Source organism: Cupressus sempervirens, chromosome 11 (assembly GCF_028749045.1).
Source record: "Cupressus sempervirens isolate cs-2001-9-10 chromosome 11, ASM2874904v1, whole genome shotgun sequence".
In the NCBI taxonomy this organism is placed as follows: domain Eukaryota; kingdom Viridiplantae; phylum Streptophyta; class Pinopsida; order Cupressales; family Cupressaceae; genus Cupressus; species Cupressus sempervirens.
Genome location: NC_143128.1, coordinates 786,305,650 through 786,330,909, shown reverse-complemented (window position 1 = coordinate 786,330,909; position 25,260 = coordinate 786,305,650). Strand labels below are relative to the sequence as shown.

Genomic DNA, 25,260 nt, shown 5'->3' with positions numbered 1-25,260 from the left:
AGTGAGAGCTTTTACTATCCTAGTTTGGTACCAACGTGTCTTAGGGTTATCCTATCAACTAGTGCCTTTTCTTTCATGTTGATTACAAGTGCTATTACATGTTGCTCAACATTCAAATGATCTCAAATGCTATCAAATTTTCCAAAATGACTCTTGGTCTTCTTTCTTCTTTATCTTCCATGTCTTTCTAATCTGTCATTTCCACTCTTCCTCGTCTTCATGTCTTCTTGATTCTTTTCCTCCTATTATCATATAGTCTACCTTCTTCTATTCATTCTTTCTCTTCTTCCATACTTGATTCTTCTTCTTCTAGAACCATGGATCTTGGATATCTTTTTAGGGATCCTCATTTGAGCTCAGATGAAATCCACCTCCTTCTTGAATTTGAAAAGTGTTGTCACTCCAATAGATGCATGGATGCTAATGTTGCAACAAAAATGATTAAAAAAATGGATAAATCAGACACTTTTGCTAGGATCATGTGCAAGATTAAATCACAATATCCTTCTTCCAAATATTTTCCATCTTCTAAGTCTTATCATGATTCTTCTAAATATCATTCAAATACTTCATTTTCTAAATCTTATCATGATTCTTCTAAATATGATTCAAATTCTTCATCTTCCAAGTCTTATCATGATTCTTCTAAATATCCTTCACATTCTTCATCTTCTAAGTCTTATCATGATTCTTCTAAATATCCTTCACATTCTTCATCTTCTAAGTCTTATCATGATTCTTCTAAATATCATTCAAATTCTTCATCTTCTAAGTCTTATCACGGTTCTTCTAAATATCATTCTCATTCTTCATATTCTAAGTATTATGATGATTCCTCTAAATATTATTCATGTAGGTCTTCACCTACCTCTTCCTCACAATATCATTCTTCTTCTACTTCTACCAAGAGTCTTATTCCTCTTATTGAGACATATGATAATGAACAACATGAAAAGTCTTGTGATATGCTTATCTATAATTCTTCTAGTGACAATGATTATGATGGTGATGATTATTACATTCCAACAGTTCCTAAAAGTCCTCCTAGTTCTATGCTTGTGCTTAAAGGGGATGAGTCACGAAAAGATATTGATGGTAATTCACATGAATCAAATCTTGAAAACAACATTGATAAATTTTGTGAACAATACCTAAATGATAAATCTGCAATTTTTGATGAAGAGAAAGCATTTTTTTGTGCTGAAATACAACATCAATGGGATAAGAGTTCCTCTTCTAAGAACCCTCATGCTGAAAATAAAGATTACACTCTTGAGCAAGATCATGTTAATGTTGAACCTTTGTCTTCTGATGCTCCCCTTCCATCTTCTACTTCCTCCACTATACATACATTTCCTAAAGATTCTAAGACTCTCAAATCTTCTACCAATCATTCATTCAACAAAGATCCTAATGCTTTTCATGCAGTTCCCTATAGTTATCCTCAAGGGCTACCTCTTAAAGAAACTCAAGCTAACCTTCACTTGGCTGCAAATACTTTTGATAATGCTAAATCTAAAGATCCTAAGCCTTCATGTGCTATAATGCCTACTTCAGCTAGTCCTTCACAATCTCCTCCAAAGTCTTCCATACAATTCCAACATGCTTCCTTCTCCTTAGGAGTGGCTTCATGTCAAGAGGACTCTAAAAATGATAAAGAAAAAAATATAAAGAAAGATCAAGATCAAGAACCCTCCTTGTCATCCAATTATTTTCACAATGTCTCTGATACGTTTCATGGTTCTTTTGATCCCTTACACCCTTCCTTATTCATTCCACCATGTCTTAAGTCTTCTCCTAAGCAAGATCAAGATACTACTTACACTACTGAGCTTATTGACAATCAAAATGACCTTAATATAGTTGCGCCTTCCAAAGATGATACTTCCATTAAGGTTATTAAAAATAGTGTTGTTACTTCCATTGTTGAGCCTATTGAAAATCAAGAGAGAAACTCTACACTTATGCTATCCAAAGATCCTTGTCAAGATCAAAGTATTCCATCTTCTTGTTCTTCCACTCCATGTTCCCTTCCACTTTCTACTCTTCCTAAGTCTTGTCAAGCTTTAAGTAATCCTATAAAAGAAGTTTCTCCTATCCAAGATGTTCATGATCCTGTTGAAAATCCTAATGCTCACTCTAAAGATGCTGATGTCCTTGATTGTCATATAGATGTTAATGAACTTATTGATTATCCTTTTGCATCTTCCGCATCCATCCTTGGACCTCCCCCACCAATACTAAATCCTTCACATTTTCCTTCCATCTTGGGTCCTTATGTCCCTTCACTTTCCCCTCCCAATTCTCCTAGTTCTTCATCCATTTTGGGTCCTTATGTCCCTCCCTCTCCTATCTTTCCTCAAGATCAACATAGATGCATATCCTTGAATCCTTTTCATCCACCCACTCACCTAAACCAGTCATATCATCCTTCTTCTTCCACAAGTCCCAAGTCTTTTGGAAGTAACTTGAATGTTCAATACAAGAAAAAGAAGCAATTCAAGAATCCATATAAAAAAGAAGACCACCATGTCTCTTCTAATCGACATGGAGGCATTAAGTCAAAAGAGATATCTAAGAAAAAAATTACAAGACAAGTATGGGTTCCAAAATCCATCATTGAAGATATTATCTCTAAATCATCAAAAAGAAATGAAAAGAAGCCTAAGGCTATATGGATTCCAAAATCTCTCTTGAGAGAGTGTAATGTTGAACAACAATTAAATTTGACATTCAAGCTTCCAAAGAATTCCGCTTCATCTTCTTCCAAAAGCATTCTTCCATTCCATGTGCCTAAACTGCAACCTTTTCTATCCGCTCACCATATTCCTTCACATATTCCTTCATTCACATTTTTTCCATCCTTTTGCCACCCTTCAAGGTGTGTGTTGACGTTGATCTTGCCTTCATTTCTATCTTCCAATCTCACTTGCTTTGCATAAAGCCATATCCTCCATTTTTTTGTCTTCCATCTTCCTTTCCCTATCAGCATCTTTGAGCATATCATTTCAACTCCTTTGCATGTCATGGTTTAAAATTTCAAGGAGCATTATCTATAAAGCTTGACTTCTTCCAAAAAAAAAATTGAAAAATATTGAAATTTTTTTTTTTGAAAATGTGCCTTGGTGAAAACCTGGTAATCAGGCACCTTGGTAGCAAAAGTAAAGAGAAATAAATTCATCCTATGGTGAAAACCACTCCCTTGTGGTGCCTTGGATAAGTACCATGATGAAAACCTAACAAATAGGCATCATGCGTAGTTCTTCTACATCTTTCATTCATTTCGTCTTCTCTCTTTGATCTTGACAATGTTGACCTATAGACAAAACATTTGGCTATCTTGTGAGATATCTTATGATGATCTTGTTTTCATTCCTTTCATGTTTAGCCTTCATATCTATTTTCCTCCATTCATTCTAGTCTTTTGCTACCCTTTTCCCATTTACCCCTTTGGTCTTGATCTAATCAAATAGAGTAAAATATGATGCTATAAAGTCTCTTGACATGTCTACTTCTTTGGATTGCATCTTTCCCACTTTTACATTATGCTTTCTTGAATTATCCTATACTGGTCTTTCATTTCTTGTCCAAATGTTCTTTACATGACAAATTTTCCCTAGTTTGGGTACTCTTGAGGAGTCAACCTTTGAAGATCACTTTCACTTGCTTCATACACTCCTTGCTTATCCATAATATCCATTAGCTTATTGCTTCATCATGTCCTCCACCTTGTTAGACATTGGGACTGCACGATGTGATCTTGCTTAAGATTTTAATGCCCATTCTGTCTAGGGGTATCTTTGTACATATTTATTGATCCTGAAAAAAATCCAAAAAAAATTGATATATTTTAAAAAATCCAAAAAAATGATATATTGTAAAAATTCTAAACATTGAAAAATGTCCTGAAAAAAATGATCATCTTAGTGACAACCTAGCAAAAGGCACTTTGATGTATCTTCAAAAAAAATTATATATTCCAAAAATACAAAAAAAATAAAAAATTCAAAAATTCAAAAAAATAGAAAAAGCGCCTTGGTGAAAACCTAGAAACAGGCGCCTTGGTAGCAAAAATACAAAATTTTTTATTATTATAAAAAGTCCTAAAATAAAAAAATTAATAATAATAATAATAAAATAAAATCCAAGTGGTGAAAACCTGGAAACGGGTGCTACTTGAGGCCTTTGCACCCCTGTTTCTTAGCACATGTCCTCGACACTTAGCCTTTCTCCACCATGCCTTGTCCTTGTTACCTTGGTTTGGAATTGGTCTTTGTCTAGGGGGCATAACTATGTTAGCTTTGGTTTCTTAGATATGTGAGTCTTTAGGACACCTCGCAAATGGTGTTTTTCAACACCCATTGACATCGAGTGTTTTTCAACACTTACTGGTTTGGTCTTACCCAGTATCATCATGTGATCTTAACTTCCTACAAGCATTTGATCCTTGTCCTCAGAACTCAGTATCAGTTAACACACTTAAATTTTTAAACGCAACACTTAATGCTTGACTTATGTCATGATCTTTTCTTTGTGTGCTGACTGTTATTGATTTTTGTTGAGTGTCCTTGTTTGATAAGTCTCTCCGGGATGCATCGCTAGAGGACTTGGGGCATGAGACATGTTTTTATTTATTTATTTTTGCTTGTGGGTGTGGTCTTGAACTCTAGAGTGTCTTTTTTTGTCCCCTTGAAACACTTAGGAGATTTGAGACATCATCCTTGATTGTTTTTGCACAACCATTCTTATAGTCATCTTGGCATCTATGCCTTGATGCGAGCATAGTTTTTCTATATTAAATTGGGTAAGCTAACATCGAAGTCATCTTGACCTTTATGTCTTTGATGCTTATGTTAGAATCTTTCCACATTTCAATCCAATATAAATCGCATTCATATCTTCATAGTTGCATTTGTAACTAGTGATGATTGTGTGATTTTTCAATGTCCGTTAATAATGGCCCAATGATGAAAATAAGTTCTTTTACATTCTCTAATGAATGATGAACACAAAATCCTATGTTACAGTTGCTCTTTTTCAAGTACACCATTGCATTTCATGTAGCTTGCATTATTAGACTTCACGTTAGTTTGCATTTTTAGGCTGCATTATGAGTTTGAGAGGGTTCTCCTTTCATCTTTATTGTGGGCATTTAATCAATTGTGGTCACATTTTGATCTTCATTTCCTTATTTTCTTTCATGATCTCAATCGAAATTTCTATCTTAAACAGTTGATTGATTTTTGGAGCATTTTCTTTTCTTATTTCTATTTCTTTCCATATCTTTCAAACTTCTATCTTCCATATTCTTTTTCTCCACTTCTTTTCTTCTAAATCACCTTTGGGGCATAATATTTCATGCTTGATGATCTACCTTGGTTCTATGATTCTTATATCTTTCATCTTACATCAAGAACCTTATCTTTTATTCGATTTGATCAAATTTATCAATTTGTTGTTTCTCCTCTATCTCATTTCGATTTCGATCACGAGGGGGCAGTAATTATCAATTTCAATCCTTGATTCAGTTTTATCAATTTTATCCTCAACTTTTTCAAGTTAAAATTTATTTTTATTCTTTGTCCTGATGTGTTCCCGAGTCGACCACACATCTGGATTGTTTTGTGATCCCAAATTGACCTCACACTTCAATTTCTTTCTTTGACTACATGTGTTCCAGAATCGATCACACATTAGTCAAAGAGGGGCAAATGTATGCACCCAAAAATGGTCGCCTAGACTACGGGCCCCCATTATTCAATTTATCAATTTATCAAATTTTCTGAATCAATGGTTTGTAATATATTCAAATCAATTTCCTTGATCAAATTTGATTTATTTCATTTCTAAGATTGATCATTTTATTCCAAATCTTATTTAATTAAAAGAAAATCTTCTCTTTTAATTAAATAAAATAAAATCCTCATTTAATTACAAGAAAACCTCTATTTTAATTAAATAGTTCATCCACATTTAATTAATTAAGAGAAAAACCTCTCTTTTAATTTAATTAAATATTTTCTATTTAATTAAAAAGAACTTGCTCCCTTTTAATTAAATAAAAATTCCACTTAAATATCTCTTTTGATGAAAAAAAAGAAATAAAATAAATTCCTTTTATTTAATTTCTCTTCACTTAAAAAAAGTGATCTAAGTGGGATTTATCTTTCCACTTTCTCCTCAACCACTCCTCTTTTCTAATTGGTGGAATCTTGTCTCACATGGATCACCACTTTCTTCTCAACCACTCCTCTTTTCTCATTGGTGAAATTTTGTCTCACATGGATCAAGCTCTATTATCCCATATTGGTTGTGAGAAGCCTCTCACCTCCATAATTTCCTTTATAAGGGAGAGCCTTCTCCTCATGTTAAACACCCATGATTATGCTATCGTTATGCTGTAGGTTTGAATACCAAATTTTGAAGGAGTTTGAATACAAAAGCTTTTTGTGGAGAACTTCTATTTTTTTGTCTTTTTCTCTCTTGCACCCATCATGGGCTTTTAGCTTAGATCTTGCATTTATAGATTAGATTTTGCTTTCATAGATTAGATCTTATTTTCATGCATATTTGAAGATCATGGAGACTAGCATTCTTGCTTTTCCTCTTTGAATCTCTCATCTCATGGTGTACTTGCATGGGCACAAAAATAGGTCAAACTGAGGGCCTCCATTGCAAACCCTTGCACTCTATGAGTAGAGAGCTATGGATCGATTTGTGAGGGCTCATTCTTGAATTTTCTTACATGTAATGATTCATAAAAGTGTGACAACATTTTAACACACATTTTTGTGTAGATTAAAACAACCAATCAATTAGAAAAATAAACATTCTTAAAAATATTAAAATAAAAATAAGATAATTCGAAAATATTACAAATGTAACATAATATTTTTGGAGTACACAAAAATTAGTTGTAGAATCTCCCTCTTTATAGACAAAAACTAATAAGACATTTCAAAACATTCTTCATGTAATATTGTTAATACAAATTCAATCTAATAAACAGAAATCATTCATAACATATCTAAGTTATTTTTTATAGACAAGTCATTTTAAAGAAAATTGCCAAGAAATACTAATATCATTTATCAAATATCCAGGTTCTTAAAGATAAAAAATGAAAAGACATCCAAGTACGGTCCAAGTACGGCCCCACAATAGGCAAGAAAACCAAGTATCATTCCACAAGACTATATAGAAAACAAATTGCTGGGAATTCCAAATTTACTCAAAAGCCCATTGGTTTTCACGCCGGACTTCCGCTTCCTCTTCAGGAGTATAGTCATTCTGTATGTTAAATATCTCTCGGATCTCTTCTGGAGTTTTACCCTTCATCAAATCAGCAACAGTTTGACACGTTAACTCCAAAAGGTTCTTTATGTTCAGATAGTTTGCAGCCTGTTCACAACAAATAAATATATATAATCAGTCATCATTTCCAGCATACATCTATATCAATAGATAAAATAAATTTAACTACAAGCACGTTATCAAATACAGTACAACAAAAGATTTAACAAATAAACATATCGTCTACAGGCAAACACAGACAGATATCTATCTAAAACATGGACTAAACATACACTTGCAATTTTACTACTATTTTGAATATATAAATAATGTTCCACTCTCTTATGGAAATTAGAGTGGAGGAGTGCCTTAATCTTAAGATTAATTAAGTAAAATATGTGCTAAGCCTTGAAAAAGCTTTGAGGGAGTCAAATTAGTAACTTAAATATTATTGTTGTTTTTCAGAAAAAAAAAATCATATTGACGTACTACTCTCAAAGGCTACCCTTTTCAATAGAGAACTTCAGTTTTTCTGAGCAACCTTAAATAGAAAGGTTCAACTTCTCTGAATAACCTAACAAATTCCTTCAAATTTTCTGGGGTTCGTAAAAAATTGCTTCAAATTTTGTGGAAAACTTCAGACAATCTGCCTCAAATTTTATGAAACTTTAGGAAAATCGTCAAAAATGGATCGTTCAAATGTGCTAAAAAAAAGCCTACAAAACTAAAACAAACCACACAAAATATGAAGCCTATGGTCCAATACTAGGCGAAAAAAACATAGGCAGCTTAAAAACAAAATCGCACAAAAATTCATGAGGAAAATTCTACCAATAAATACACTGTAATGCCAGATAAAGTCCACAAACAAATTTGCTTCGATTTATCCGAAAACATAAAAATTGGTTTAACTACAGTCTAATCATATCACAAATAATGAAACTGGAACCCTGCAAACCCTACGGTAACAAATTCATCCTGCGATCAAATACATATCAAGTATTCGAAAGCCAAACTATCCATTAATGTTTCCAGAAAACCCTAACCCTAGGCATACCAGCAAAAACTACATTCAAACGCCCTAATTAAGAGACACAGAGAACCTTACATACCAAAATAAGATCGAAAAGTGTATCCAGATCCACTTTTATGAAGTCCTGCTCCCACTTTTCCACATCTTTTTTGGAAATGGCGGCCTTTTCCTCGACGATCTTGTCGGCTTCCACATGATAGTTGCAAAATTCGATAACTTTGGCAAGAATTTTACCACTTACGTTTGGCAAGGGCAGCACACTCTCTGCACCCGTATCCTCAATCAATTGCTTCAATGTTTCCGACTCAAATGCCACCGCCTCATCAACCTCAAATATCTCCTCGTCTGAACTCTTCAATATCGCTTTCTTGATCTCCTGCGCCATGGATATTGAAAGCTCAAGGAAACTGCGTCGACAGAGAATCGAACAAGAGCAAAGGTAGTTAATGTGCTACAATGTGCGGCTGATCCTATTTATAGGAGGGACGAACTTTTGTATTCTAATAAAAATAGCCCGCACCGACAAACACTGTATTTTACAGCACTGACGATCTAAATATAGGAACTTCTTTATCCGGTAACTGAGTTTCCTTTTTCTTTCATCTTGGGCCGTGCTCTTTGGCTCTTGTTTTGCATTGATTTTCTTAATTTGGCCGCTTTTGAATCATTGGCTTATTTTCCTAATAATAATAATAATAATATTTTAAATTCTTCTCACTTCTTTCATAATAATAATAATTTCTTTAATTTTCTTAAATTTGTTTGTTATGATATATATATATATATATATATATATATATATATATATATATATATATATATATGTATTTGGTTCTTTTAATAATAATTTATATTGTTTTGTATTCTATAATGATAAAAATATTTCGATCATTCTAGAATATTAATATAAGATCAATTTAATTAGTAATTCAAAAATTCAAAAGGTCATTTAGAGAATTTTTTACCAAAATTAATTTTATAATTTATAACTTTTTTTATTAGAATGTATTACAATATATATTTTTAGATTATTGTTAACATAATATTTATTTATAAAAAAGGATATTAAATTACATTTGAAAAGTCATCAAATGACAACCGATGGAGATCAAACTTCCATCTCGAACATCCACATAACCTTTCTAACTAGACCACCAAAATTCCCATCAACAAAGCTCGAGAACAACCCTTACAACATAAAGACCAACTAGATTACCAGACCAAACCCAATAAACAAGAGACCGTACTATTCAAAGAGACTATGTACAGACACCAAAGAAGGGGGTACCTCAATCCTTAAACCAAGTTGCAACTTCTTCCCTTGTGAAGTTGGTAATGCCTCCATCTTTCTCTGTGAGTGCCCTTTTGCATCCATGTCTATGCTCTATTCTTCTTTATTCAAGGACATGTTGAATGCATTAGCCACTACGCCTTTCTCATGAGCCCTCTTTAAAGTTTGAGGAGATGATCTTTGTTTCATTGTTGCAGGCTTGGGAAAAAATTGTCTTGTGAACATAGGCCTGTCATCCTCACCAATGGGAACCATCGAGCATCAAGGAGTAACCTTGTAAAGTCTCCTTCCTTTTCTTCCAGTAGCACCCCTCATTCTATCTTGATTTAAGACAAAGATACACATGTTATCCCAAACCCTCAAGAACCTTTGGAATCATATTCCTTAGTGGATTTAATGAGGACCAAATAATGAGGGGTTGAATTGGGGTGTTTCCAACACTCACCATTCTCCAAAGGCTATCATTCATGTCAACTCCAACACCCAAAATAACCCTTTCAACAATGTCTCCGAGCCTCCTGACCACTATGAATTTAGATAGAAAATGACAATGTTTTTCACTCCCTCCTTGCTTATTCACACTTATAGACCCATGGAAAGGAAAAGAGAGGTCACCTCTATTAAAGCGAGGCCTCCAACACATATGAAGGCATTCAAGACCAAACATCGACCTCACAACCTCCATGAATTTGAAAATATTGCCTAGGTGCCTACATAGAATTTGTCCATCGAATCCTAGAATTTGACCCTCTATTTTAAGACATAAGTTGGTTTCTATGCCTTGCCCTGATAGAGAACCCACATCGCACCATGACTTCAAAGTTTAAAAGCAATTTGGATCTTTCGAGAAGCTTAGACTCTGACATTGAGAAATCATCATGGCATACACACGTGAATAAAGCAAATGATTGATGCATATGTGCCTAGAGTCACTTCACCTTAAATGCTGCATTAAAGTTTGATGTTTTGCATTACATTTATCCTGGATATGATCTTTTATCTGAGGCTTCCTTTTCCATGCCCATTATTTATTGGTGTGAGAAAGTTTGAAGGACATTTCAAATAAGGAGGATCTATCCTTGAAAATCTTTAAAAAGCTCTATTTTTATAAGCTCCAAATTTAGAAAGCTTATCAATGATGTATTCACTTCCCTAAGTACATGTGAGACTTTGAAGTCTTTAAATCTCTCTAGAAGAATTTGATTTTTCTTGATGTGTTTGACAAGATGCCATGCCTCTAGTTCCCCTTTCATAATGCTATAAAAAATCACCTATGAATCGCCTTTGAGGTGAATTTTGTGCACCCCAATATTCAGCCTGAGCAATGTTGCTTTGATTGCAACCATAAATTCTGTCTAGTTGTTAGTTTCATTTTCTATCTATTTCACTATCATAGCCACAATGTTTTCATATTCACTTCAAGCCATTGCTCCCACTCTCGAGACTCCACAATTTCTTTTAGACACATCATCGAAGTCTATTTTTGTCTATCACATGAAGTGGATTCTACACCATCAATTTCTTCTTGGATTTACAAGGATCAACCCCTCTTAACCCATTAACAGGCTTGAATTTGATGGAAGTCCATTCCTTTTCAATTTGAGCATTTGATCAATTGAAAGAATGCATCTTGGATTAATTTTGGAGGTCGCATTAGACACCAATTCAGAGATTAACTTTTCTACCCTAGATAGGAATATGACACTCTCTTCAATCTTATTCTAGAAAATTCTTTGATTTCGTGTGTTCCGTACAACCCATAGCACAATAGAGGGAAGGATGTTCCAAATTATAGCAAAGGTAGACTCCTTGGTTTTTAATGGCCATGATAGCCAATCTTTTAATTTGTATGGAATTGGAACTTGTATGACATTGGAACTTTCCAATTCATTTTTTTTGAAGATTAATTCCCATGCTACTTTGGTGTATTCATAATGTAAGAAAAGGTGGTCAGATGTTTCATTAGCCTTAGCACATAAACACACCTAATTGACCTAGAAAATCCACATTTCTTTAATATTTCTCCAGTCAATGCACACCCATTGTCCACTAGCCATTTGAAGGCCCCAACCTTGGGAAAAGATGAGCCATGCCAACATAGCTTATTCCCCCAAGAGATGTTCCTTTGAATATTTTCTAGGAGTGAGTATCCTACTTCTACTAAGTGCTTTCGTTGTTTTGACCCACAACATTTGATAATATTAGGCCCATTGGTACCAAGAACTATTCTGACATTTGAAATGTCATTTAGCCTTGTTTGATCATCAAGGGACAATCACAATGAGGTAAGATCCTTCCATGTACACCATGGTATGTCCAATTTGGACAACAATTTGGTCAAAAATATCTTTAACCTTCACTCCCCAACTTCTAGTAGTGGCTTCAATGATGTTGGGTGGAGTTTCTTCTTCCAATGCCTCAAAAACCTCCCATGAGTCATTCCAGAAATCTACTTTTGCACCATTGATCACCTAGTTGCCATGTGATATGTTCAGTGATTAGACTTCTACAATTCTTCAAAAAATTCCAAAGGGAAAATCATTTGAGAGGGTTGTCAATATTGAGGATCTTCTCATTGTCTTAGTTATCTAGATACTTTTCTCTTAATATTTTCACGTCTTTTCTTTGGGTTTGAATAGAGTGTCCATATGAGTTTTGCACCCATTTTGGTATTTAGAAGTTTTCACTACCTTAAACCAGCCCCACCACCACCACCTTTGGGTCACAAAATTTTGTCCCATGCCATGATGGTGAATTTGTCTTGTTTGTGTCCATTCCATAAAAAAATTCTCATCTACTATTGGAAAGTTTCACAAGCTTTGTTAGAAATTATAAAAAATGACATAGAAAAGATGGGCATTATGAAAATGACTGATTTTAACATTAATATCCTTCTTGCAAAGGTAAGCCACCTACTCTTCCAAGAAACCATCAGTGAGATCCTTCCAATATTCTACTTTTGTCATGCCCTCAAATATTGGGGTGTCAAGAAATATTCCAAGTAGCTTCTGAGTCCAGACTTCAAACATATTTTGTATTACTTGTTGCATTGTTCTTTCAGTATTGAAAAAAAAACCTCGGATTTTCCCTAATTAACACTTTGGCTAGAAGATAAAGTGTAGACATTTAGAACTTGTTTCATAATATATTCCTCTTCCATGATTTCTAAACCAAAGAAGCTCATATCATCTGCAAACTAAGAGTAGGTGGTTACCTCTAGGCCATTTTCTATTTGAATTCCTTTCCAAAGCCCACTAGTCCCTTTCCTTTGGATTGATCTTTCTATGACTTCTACTAATAGGATGAAGAGAAAAGGTCACTAGTATAAAAAACAAATATATTACTAAATAAACTACTAAAAATTGTAGATATATGACGAATTTTGATCACGTGACCATTGGTAGTTTATTGCCGGTAATTAATATCACAACCAATTTTATGACTAAACTATTTTAATCATTAAGTTGGTCATTAATTTGATCATTATTATTATTTTTGATTGGTAAACAACCAAAGCCTAGATAATTATATTAATTTAATACAAAGACAACATAGTATCTCCATTCAAATAGGAAATGGTAGGAAAAATCAAAGAAGAAAACCTCCAGTCTTTTCTGGGACCTTAGTCCTTTATTTTTACATGATTAAAAGAGGCATACCCTAGTCTCAACATTTCTATTTTCTTTTATGTTATATAAAATATAATTGAAAAGATTCCCCTGTGAATATTTCCAGAGATGTTGATCTTAATTACATACATCTTTTACTTTTTAGTGGCAAAGGAATAAATGGTGAAGACGTGCTGATATTCATTTCTTGCAATAAGTTATACCTCTGCAAATATTAAATTTGTAATTACACCTTGCTAACCTGTTGATGATAATGGAACTAAAAAATTACGTTAGTTCTGTTAGAAAAATATCATTAGACTTGATATCCTTGTATTTCTGTCAAAAAGTCATTTTGTTTATATCATTCAACTTCATGATAAATGGATCTGATCTATTTTTTGTGTAATTAAACCTGCTTAACCTCTGATCTTAATACCCTTTTCTTGGTACACGTGCCTAATAATATCTTTGATTAGTATTAAGTACTTGGTCAGTTATTAGGAATACCTCTTAAAGAAGTTTGATTAGGTAGATTTATCCTTAAAAATAAATTTAACTAAATTCTAGGATTAATTGAAATAAATCACTACTCAAATTTGAGCCTAAACTAAGGGGAAGAACTCTACTATTGCCTCTATTATTAAAGAACATGATTAAATAGATGATAAATCAGTTAACAATTTATATATGGATTAGCTTCCTTTTAATTATGTCTGATTGCTCCTTTGTTTAAAATGGGATGTGTTTCACTAATATCAAATACCCAGAGTGCCCAAATATGATGTATCAAAGTTTGAAGGATTCATAAAAAAATATTGCTCAATGCAGATTCAAGGGTTAGAAATATATTGAATAAGCATCAAACTTACCAATTTGAAATAAACAAAAACAAGAATCAATCCAAATAGAAGCAAGACCCAATAGCACCCAAAGTAAATACTATATTGATATATGGATCTTTACATATGATCATTCGAGGAAAACACAACTAATTACTATAAAGACTAAATTACAATTCTATATAATAGGATCCACATCTACCATGGATGAAACCTTGCTTCCAAAAAAATTTCATCTATAGAATTATGCTAGACCCATATCAAAGAACCAAAAAAGGGGAGACCAAAAGGAAACAAGAAAAACCTCAAATACAATAGGGGAGACCAAAAGGAAAAAAAGAAAAAACTTAAATACAACAGGGGAGAAACCAGACCACCTACTAGACCCAAAAGTCTTCAAATCTACTAAAACATAATTACATTGCCACCATATCATAAAGACCAAGCCATAGGCTTCCAAAATCATAACCAACACTAGTGCCCTGGCCACTAGGAATGTTGTCGGAGACTATAACCAAGTAACCATAGAGCCCATAAAATTTATACAAGGAACAAAATCACATCAATCCTTAAACCACATATCTTTAATGTGATAAGAACTCATCCGAGAGAGGAAGGCCAGTTATCCCAAAAAACCATCACTGCAAGAGCACTCTAAAGCTAGGTTTCTCCTTCCCTCTTCCAATAAACCATTATGATTTCATCAGATTCCTTCAAATCTTTGGCCTTGGAGCTTGGAGGGAACTCAAAAGTGATCCTTTCCCTACTAGATTTATCTAAGTTTGGAAAGAAAAACTCTAGGACTTCGAGGTCTTCAAATTCGACCCCTAGATGAATGTATGCATTGAGGATTTGGAGGAAATGTAGGAGGTAGTCCTTGTTGGGGTCCCCCATGATGCCTCTCCACTGAAGAAGAAAATGGATGCTAGCCTCCATTTTCAGCCATTCTTGATAAAAATGGATGTTTTCCTATATGACCAGAGATGGGCGTCTAGGAACAATTGCTAAATCAAAGCTCCCAGGTAGGTGAGACATATAACATTCTGGAAGAGGAACCTTAAGCTTGTTGTCTATGTTGAAAACCACTTTTTCTAACCTTCCAACCATATTGGGTCAAACAAATTGTAGCATAGCCTAATAATCTCCCATTTACCAATTTTGGCTCCAGCTAGATGCTCGATATATACACCTACAATGTCACTATTAGTTCTCCAGGAGTAGTCATAATTGAAGACTCCTTCACCTATCACTTGAATGATGGCTACCTTGGACATATCATCTACTGGTCTCTCAAACTTAACATTACCTCTAAATACCATAGTAAGGGCCTCTAAAGCATGACATAGGTTGATGTTTGTGTCCATTCTCACACCTAAACTAGATAGAGTCTAAATTACCCACAATAGAGCTGCTAATAAATGAGACAGTGCTAAGTATTAAATACTAATCTTGGGCTCTAGAAAGATCTAGAGAGGTAAGAGAGATGTTGTCATACAAAGATCATTTCGAGTTGTGAGCAAATCTATATAAGAGTTCTATGGTTACAACGTTTTTCCTTTTAATAATAGGTACTTTTAGTGATGAGAAAAAAATGTATTTAATAGTACATGAGATGTTGAAATCATTAAGTCCAAATACAATAAAGGAGGTGGTTTTTAAAAAAAAGGGGTCGATATGATTAAGTTGTTACTATATTGTCTAATTCCTTGGCTGATAGAAGAATATTCTCTCCATCTGTTCCTTTATTATCCAATTGGTCAAACTGCCTTTCTATAAATGTGATTAAATCTTACTTCTTCAAACATGTCCATTAGGATTATGATATTCTCAAGTTTAGAATTCAAGACCCAATTAGGTGTTTTCCTTTTCTTAAGTGTGTTTAATATAATTTGAGAATCTCCTTCTATTATGATACTATTGATTTTTAATTTGATGCTAAGTTTTAATCCTCCACGTAAGACTTCTAGTTTCACGATATTGTTTGTAGCTATGCCCAAGGGTTTAGCTCTCTTCATTATCCATTTTCTAGAATCTTCCTTGATTATACATTTGATTCCTGCTTTCCTTGGGTTTCCTCTTGAGGCTATGTTGAAATTGTGTTTCTTGCATCCTTTAGGTGGAGGTTCCCACCTGCATTCACTTTTGGCTATAATGTTCTTTTTTTTAGAAGTGAGGGGGGGTGGGGGGGGGTTGATTAAATGTTGCCAATTCTTTTTTATTTGTGCATCCCATTCTGAGAATGATCCTTCTTCTTTAGTAGTTTTTCTAAGGTTACAATTCATAACTTCTGTGACACTTGCTTCTATTTTGTTGAGGAGGGATGAAGCATTAAATTCAACATTGTTGAAAATCCATCTATTTCTTTCTTTCTAGATCTCCCATACTAGAACAAAAGGGGTGATGTTCCATAATTTTCTATAGAGTTTATAATTAGAGTCTTTGGGCCACCCTGTTAGAAGGTCTTGCTAGGCCCCTAGGAGTGGGACAGTCCAATTAAGTTTCATTTTAAGTCACTCCTAGCACTCCTTGGCATATTTACATTGATAGAAGAAATGCTCTGCTGATTCAAAATTTTCCTTACATATAGTGCATCTAGACGGGCCTTCGAAACCCATTTTCCTGAATCTATCTGTAGTTAGGATTCGATTTTGTGAGGTTGCCCATAGGAAAATACCTGTTGGGTCCCAAAAAAGACTTAGGGGCATGCTTATATCTTCCCATCTCTATGAATTGATTATATGATTGCATCCTTCTATTACCTTATAAGTTCTATCTTTTAGGCTGCCCAAATTAGCTTATCTTCCTTATCATGGAAGTTGATTGGGCGATCTCTTAGAATAGTCTCTGATTTCTCATGTTCATCTAATAGAAGGCCCAAATTGTCTAGGGATTTCCATCTCCATGGAACCTCTTCATTAGAAGGATCATTTTGGATATAATTAGTCACCTTGACTCCCCATTCAGAAGTCCATATGTTTTTAGAATTGATAGAGATTAGATTTATCTTGGGGGGGGGGGTGTCCATTCCATGAGTTTTCCTAGAAGAGAGCTTTATCACCTCTTTCAATATCCCAAGTTATAAAATTAGAGATCAACGAGTGACATTTTAGCATAAAATTCCAGGCTACTGATCCTTTGTTGGGGGGGGGGGGGGGGGGGGGTGGTTCCTAGTTCTCAGGAGAGATGAGCTATCTACTACATTTAGATATTTACTATATATTATTCTGGTCCATTTGCTATCTCTTTCTTAATACATCCACAAGACTTTTTTGGATTCTAACGCTTCATTTTTCTAGTCTAGGTTTTTGACCCCTAATCCCCCTACTTCTTTTGGCCTACAGATCTGATCCCATTGGACTAGAGTTCCTTCTTTTTATCCTTTGTACCTTTCTAGAAGAAGTCTCTAAGTGTTTCTTCTAATTTTTAATATTAATGCTTTTAGATAGTTGAAGACATGATAATTGATAAGTGGGTAAAGCTGAGAGAACAACTTTGATTTTTGTTGTTCTACTAGCTTTGGTTAGCTATTTTGCTTTCCATTCTTCCATGTGATTATCTATTCTTTCTAGAATTTTCCCCCAGCCTTGATTCTTCTTAGCTCCCTTTTCTAGATATATTCCTAAGTACTTGCATGGAAAGGTTCCTTTCTTATACCCTAACTCATTGTATACATAGTCTTCCCTTTCTAGTGGAGCGTTGAGGAAGAAGATTTCAAATTTTTCTACATTAATTTTTTTTCATGAGGATTTGGTGTAGTTATTAATGATTTTTTAAAAAAGTTTTAAGTTTCATTTTTAGAGCTTATACTTGCTAGGATTGTGTCATCTGCAAACTATTGATGAGTGGTATTTGCAATATTTTGTGTAACCTTGATTCCTTTAATATTTTCATTAGTTAGAGCTATTTTAATGGTTCTCCTAAAGGTTTTTTCCATGATGATGAAGAGGAAAGGTGAAATAGGATCTCCTTGTTGAATCTCCCTAGAGATACTAAAGAAACCTTTTGTTGTTCCATTCATTAGTAGAGATATTCTCAGGGTTGAGATACATTGATATATGATGTTGATCCAATGATGAGAGAATCTAAATGCTTCAAGGGTTTTGCATAGGAATCTTAAATCCACCTTGTCATGTACTTTTTGTATGTCTAGTTTCATCACCATGCATGCCTCCTTATTGTTTGTTGCTGAATGAATAGTTTCTTGGATAATTGATATACCATCTAGAATGGATCTCCAGGGGACAAACCCTGGTTTCTCTTCTGATATAAGTTTAGGAAGAAAACCTTTTAAGTGGTTCGCTAAAGCTTTTGATAAAATTTTGTAAATTGTATTAAAAAGAGCTATTGGTCTGAAGTCTTCTGGTTCCTCAGCCTTAATTTTTTTGGAATTAAGGTTAATAATAATGTGTGATTAATTTCTATTAATAGTGATGATTCATTTCTACTGGCTTCGATTGTTTTCCATAGATCTTCCCCTATAATTTCCCAATATTTTTGAAAACAGAATGCCTTGAATCCATCTGGTCCTGGTGATTTATCAAGATTAATATTAAAAAGAGTTGTTTTAATTTCATTAAGTGAGAAAGGTTTGTTGAGAGATTTATTATCTTCTTCTGTGATTATTTTAGGGATTGCTTTCAACATCTCCTCTTAAGCTACTTGATTTGAGGATTTAAAGTTATTAAGGACATCTTTAAAATAATTGACAAAAATTTATGAGATTTTGGTCAAATTATCTTCCATGTTGGCCTCTTTGTTTTTAATATTTGTGATTTTATTTATGATTTTATATTGTATGGTGCTAGTGCGGAAATATTTTGTATTTCGGTCTCCTTTTGCCACCCATTTCTCCCTAGAATTTTGTTTCTAGGACACTTCCTCTTTTGCTAAAATGTCTTCTTGTTTAGATAACAACTCTTCTTCTTATGTATATTTCTCATTGTTCATTCCATATTTAACGACTTCTTGATTTAATTTATTCTATTTTTATTCTATATCATGTTTTTCTTTAATTATGTTGTTAAATTACGATTTGTTCCATTTAAATATTTTTTCTTTGTCCTTCTTGCCACCGTATTTTAATGTTTTTCGTGAAATTTTTATCTAGGAACCACATTTTTTCGCATTTTGGTAGGTTCAATAATGTCTAATTTCACTTGAAAATGATTTGAACTTGCTAGTGACATAATCTTTTCTTTGAATTGCATGTCTATATTACTTAGATCTCCTTTAAAGAAGAGTCTATCCAATCTCTCTGCTATGTAGCTGAAGTCTTTCCTACTATTATTCCAAGTGAAGATTCCATTTTTGGTTGGAATATCTATTAATGAGTTTTTTTTCATAACTCCTTATTTAGATTGACGCAATTTCTTTAGGTTGTCCCTTTTTTTATTTAGATTGATGCAATTTCTCCAGGCCATCCCTTTGGTTACATTGGGAATGGAGTTAAAGATTTGATGGATGAATGAATGTAATTTCTACGAGATTAGGTAATTTTAAGGGATGAATATTACCAAATTTTCTAGTTTTATCCATGCCAACTTTTTCAATTACAAATATTGATCAAGAAATTTTTTGTTTTGGGAAACTTTGCTTCCTCAAATAACTCATATAAACTATCTACATTTAAATTGTTTACATAAATATCCTCATATATTGCACATACACTATAATAAAATAATAGATCAATTTATAGTAGTTCTCATTTTGTAAATATTTTTTAGAGGCAAATAACAAAAGACACATAGCTCAAGAAGAATTCTCATTAGAATTTTTTGATGCCTATTGCTTTCAATAACCTATGAATGACTAAAATACATATCTAGTTAATCTTGATTTTGATCAAAACTCAAATGGTATATTAGTATCCAATTCAAAAGAGGAATCCATTCTTGTACAAAAATATGTTGGTAGTGATACTCATTGAGCATGTTTTGTAGATATTTATTTATACAAGAAAATTATGAAAAAAATGTTATCTTGTAGATTTGAGAAGAGGAATATATATTCTAATTTTGGCTAAAAATTGAGCATTTTCTATTCCACCTAAATAGATGGAATTAGAAAAGCAATTCCTATTCCAATTTTACTTTTTCAATTTTGATGAAAATTTAAAGTCCACTTAATCCACTGCCTGACCAACAAATAGCTACTCCAAATAGACACAAACGTGGATTCAAAGGTAATATTTGAAATTTTCTTCTAGATCTACACACTCTTCAACATTTTATCTAATTCTTCTCATGGAAATCAACCTCTTTAGTGCCAATTATTTTTCAAGTGGATTGACTCCAAAAGAAGAGAAATGTTGTTCCTAAACCATAACTGTTCAAAACTTAGATTGTTTAAGAAAAAGGACATTTGGAGCCTCAAAAATTCAACTTGATTAAATATAGGTACCACCTTTGAGTAGTTACTCTGAAGATTCTTTCATGGCCTTCAAACAATCGAATAATCAAAGGTAGTTCATAAAAATAAATTATATAATTATAATTAAATATTAACTTTTGACAAGTCACACGACAATGCAATAATGATGTTATATTGTTGTTGGATGATTATAATTTGAAAACTATTATTAAATATTAGTAGTTTAATTACTAATTAAAAATAGTTAAGAATATGTCAATGTCAATAATTTTACACCTATAATTGAAACTAACAATTATATATTTTTCAATATCAATATTTGAGTCAAAGGACCCTTGGTCTAGTGGTGAAGTTGAAAGGCTCACAAATGAATCACCTACAAAGGTGGAGGTAAAGGCATTGAAACTTGCTCTTCGTTTGATTTAATTTATAAAAAATTGTGCATAAAAATTGTATAGGTATTTAATTATGTTTCTATTTAAAATGAAAAAATGAAAATTGATCTTTTTATATATCACATACAAAAACATATACACTAAATAAATTCATATTTAGTAAATTTTTTTAATGAAAAACAACTAAACATATTAAACATAAATAACTTCTATAGTTAAATAAGTGCTTGATTAAAGTTGGTGTCTAAATATTTTATTAATTAATAATTACAATTAAAATGTGAGAATAGTTAAACAATTAATAACTAAAATGTCTCACCCCAACTTATCTACACCTAATGGACAATCCTTACATTAATTCTATCCTTAGCAAATTCAATGTATAATTTCAATGCACTCAAACATTTATATTTACCAATATATTGCAGTTAAAAACTTATGTCATTTTCTTTGAAACTAAATCTCACACATATCTAATACACATTAAGTCCACTTAACAAAAATCAAAACAATACAATTTTAAATGCATATGTTAATCTAAACACTTAAAAATTTTTTAAGTAAAGAATTTACTCATAAAAGTAGAGTCTTAATCAATTCATAACACCAATATTCATTAAACAAGATCCTTATCTTTAGGTAGAAATCTATATTATTTTCATGTAATGTGATAACTTGAAAGAATTGATTATGAATCTATTTTCCTCTTTCCAACAACCCACAATGACTTTATAAACTGATTGTCATTAGCTAAACAAAATGCTCATTAAAATCAAACTTTCAATGCATTTGATTTTGTTTTCAATAAACAATGAATGCAAACCATTTATAATGGATTCATGACTTGTTTATCATTTCAATCAAGACCATGAAAAAATAATTTCCATTAAAATTTCAATGAATGCTTATTAAAATTTGAATAACAATTAATAGGCCAATTTCGAACTCATTAGTTCTTGCATTCATAACAAAATAATACTACCATGGAAATGCATTACAAAAAACTTACTTAAAAGAATCAAATGCTACAACCTTATAGGTGGAGGGCAAATAATTAAAACAATTGTAAACTAAAATTGACTATCAAGAATTTATTACTTGAAGTGACCACAATAAGAGGTTTACAAAGGTTACATTCAAACCAATTTCTAGCCTTTATAAGAGTCTATGGTAGTTTCAAATTGATTTACTTAAATACGTGAGTTAGCATTGAATTTTTTATGAGTTTAGTAGTACAACTTGCAAAATATCATTTTGTAATGGTGTACTAGACTATATGATATGTAATAAGGTTGACAAATAATATTACGATCAATTCACTTTGCTAAGTCACCTTGAATACTTTATGATCAATTCACCCCTTTTCTTCCTTCTACTCTTTGGTCACATGCATATTGAATTATGGGGCTTTGTCTTTCTTATAGAGACTTTGGTGGCTTAGGGTTAGGTATGAATCTACGACTGAGATTCATTCATTTTGCCACTTAATGTCTTCCAATTTTTTGATTGGTTGCATGTTGATTGCATAGGGAATCCAAATAGATTCGTCCTTATCTTCAAGGCTTCGAGATTTATCCATAAGCCGACATAAAAATGGTTATGTAGTTATTTGTGCCATCACAAACAACTAGATCCAATATGTGTTGCTCGACACTTGATAATATTGATGCTCAACACATACTACAGTTCTATTTTTGGCTCAACACCTAAATTTCTTAGCATCAAGTACTTACTCAACACTTGAATCACTCGGCATGGTCTATCTACTTGGCACTTGAGTGACTCGACACATAAGTGACTTGACACTCATTTCAACTCGTCATCTATACATATTATACTCGGCATGTATTATTAGCTTGACATGAACTTAGTAAATATCTTAAGTGTGTTGACACTCAATTGTCGAAACCAAATTGAGATCAACATCAGAAACATCCTTTATCTTTATAGTATCATCTTATGTGTTCACCTCATGTGGAGGACTAGAACTTGGCACTAGTATATCTAGTACACTCTGTTCTATTGGCTGCTCATCCTTAGCTGGTGCCTATGTGTCTATGTTTATATTCATGCCTCCCTCAATTGTATCTAGTTTAGTGCCTTCTTATTTTTCTACTTCTTTCTCCTCACCTACCTAAATAGGTACCCATAATACTGTTTGGGATGTTGTCAAACCATATAGTGATTTCCACATCAACGTAGTCTTTTGTACAACATCCTCAATGTTATTTTGCAATATACTAAATGCCTTGTATTCTAGTGTAAATTTTCCAGTATGTTCCTTAATGGCTTTTTCCATGGCACCCTTACTTAGTTCTAGCATTACCTGGGAAAGTGTTGTTTCTCTTATTTGTTTTTTAGTATCTAGACAATAGTGCCACTTCTACTCAACTCTCTCATACAAACTTCTGGGTATGGAGTTGGCAAGTTTAAGAGGAGCCTTTTTAAATATTTCCATCATGGCATATAATGCCTCTTCAACTTGATTCTTTTCAATCTTCCCAAGATTGTCAAACTCAATGTGAGAGAATCTAGATAAATCAACATGATTTCTAATATTCTCACATAGATTATCCAAATCTGAAGGACTATGACGTACCACTTGAAACTAGCTGTTGTCATTAGATTCAATCTTCTCTTCATCAAATTCAATTGGAGCAACATATTTTCTACTTGTTCTCTTCTAAGATTCTTCAACCTTGCTAGCTTGACTAGATATCTTCTCCTTTGGCTTGGCTACATCCTTAGCCTTTTGTGCAGTGGCCCTTGTGCTAGCCCTTGTTGTAGATACTGTAGGATAAGTAGGTTTTACAACCTTTTTTGGCTTACTTATTGCTGGTTCTTTATCTTTTCAGTAGTTGTAGGTGAAGGATTGGAGAAAATATGCAAATCAAATCCACAAAGTCCTCAAATACCTACATGTAAACAACCTATTACAGAGAAAAAAAAGACAAGAAGAGGCAAGGGTTCACTCTAAAAACACACAAATTGTATATTTAGATGAAGAAAAGATAAATAAATTACAAAGAGATCAATCCTTATAAAAGGAGATCAAGACCCAAAAAGGGTAACCTAATAAGTTACAAAAGGTAACCTAAAGGGGAAAAGCTATTTAATAATTACTAATTGATTATTAAATAGAGAAAGCAAAAAATGCATAAAGTGGAACCTTAAGAAGGGATAAAAGGTAATTTAATTAATGAAATTGAATTAACCTTTTTCTCTAACATCTCCCCTTAAGATGAGCAACAATGCAGTTACAAACAATGCTGAAAGCAACTTGGGTCCCGACAACAAGGCCTGATGAGGTACCCAATCACAACAAAATCTCTATGAAATGGAGAAATAGAAAAAACCTAGTGGGAAAAAATCTACTCCAAACAAAGATAGCTATAAACCTAGTGAAGGACTAAAGAAGCCTCCAACTAGAGGAATGTTCTAGAAAATAGGAACAAAGAGTAATCATGAAGAAAACCACTAAAGCATGAAGAAGCCACAAACTCTATCAAAAGGAAACTGTTGATCTGTAGAACCTCCTTTGAAATGAAACACCAAAGCCTAAAGAGCTGATCAATCAAACCAAGGAAGCATGAGAAATAATAGGAACCCCCCTAATACAAATAAGGGTGAGGTGAAAGGCAACTAAAAAAGTGGGCGAAAAGAACTACATGTCAAGGAACCATGATCAAGATGCACAAAAGAGTACATAAGTGTGTACTAAGGTGATCAATCTCAAACACGTCATGAGGCTAATGTCATGGAAGGGACACTCACTAGACAAAGGAAGATGGAAAACAAAGGCAAACATCAACCCTCCCATGGAACTTTATAAGTAGTGCATGTACAATAGGGCACAAGACATAATGAATCCCAAGAATACAATAATCTATATGAGTGTCCTTAGATGACACTACTTGAATTAGAAGGCAAAACAAGGAAAACAACTGAAACAAAAGTATAGATGCAATACAACACTTTATCTCAATGTGTTTGCATAAAAAAATTCTTAAAAATGATATTGACAATGATTAGAAAGGGAAAAGAGTTGATACAATAGATAGTACAGGCCAAAAGAAGAGATCCCATGCCATGAAAATGATCCCCAGACCTGAAACAACCAAGATATCCACCATAGTGAAATAAATAAAAAAATGATAGAAAGAGCATGGAGTAGAATCTGGAAGAACTTACAATATTTTTGAAAAGAGGATGGAACCAACTTTCCAAAGATATAAATTTTTCAAAAAATAAAGATGAGATGCTCAAGATAAGCCCTCTGGAGTGAAAAATAGAACATCTGAATTTGACTCCCAAAACAGGAAATCAAACTGCATCAAAACTGAAAAATTCTAATTCATCATCTTTTTCTCAGAACTAGCTTTCTGTTGCTTCTTTTGGATTAAAAAATTACATCCATATGCTCAAGTTA

General features: G+C 33.0%; 1 protein-coding gene across 1 annotated transcript; it reads right to left on the bottom strand.

The window, feature by feature from the left end:
- Nucleotides 1-7,053: 7,053 nt before the first annotated feature.
- On the bottom strand, nucleotides 7,054-8,853 carry LOC149531948 (SKP1-like protein 1A). The gene is made up of 2 exons (XM_089809118.1): nucleotides 8,406-8,853; nucleotides 7,054-7,401 (listed from the first exon to the last, which is right to left on the bottom strand). The coding sequence occupies exons 1-2, from the start codon at nucleotides 8,709-8,711 to the stop codon at nucleotides 7,228-7,230; spliced, it is 480 nt and encodes a 159-aa protein (XP_089665244.1). The 5' UTR covers nucleotides 8,712-8,853; the 3' UTR covers nucleotides 7,054-7,227.
- Between the last annotated feature and the right edge of the window lie 16,407 nt (nucleotides 8,854-25,260).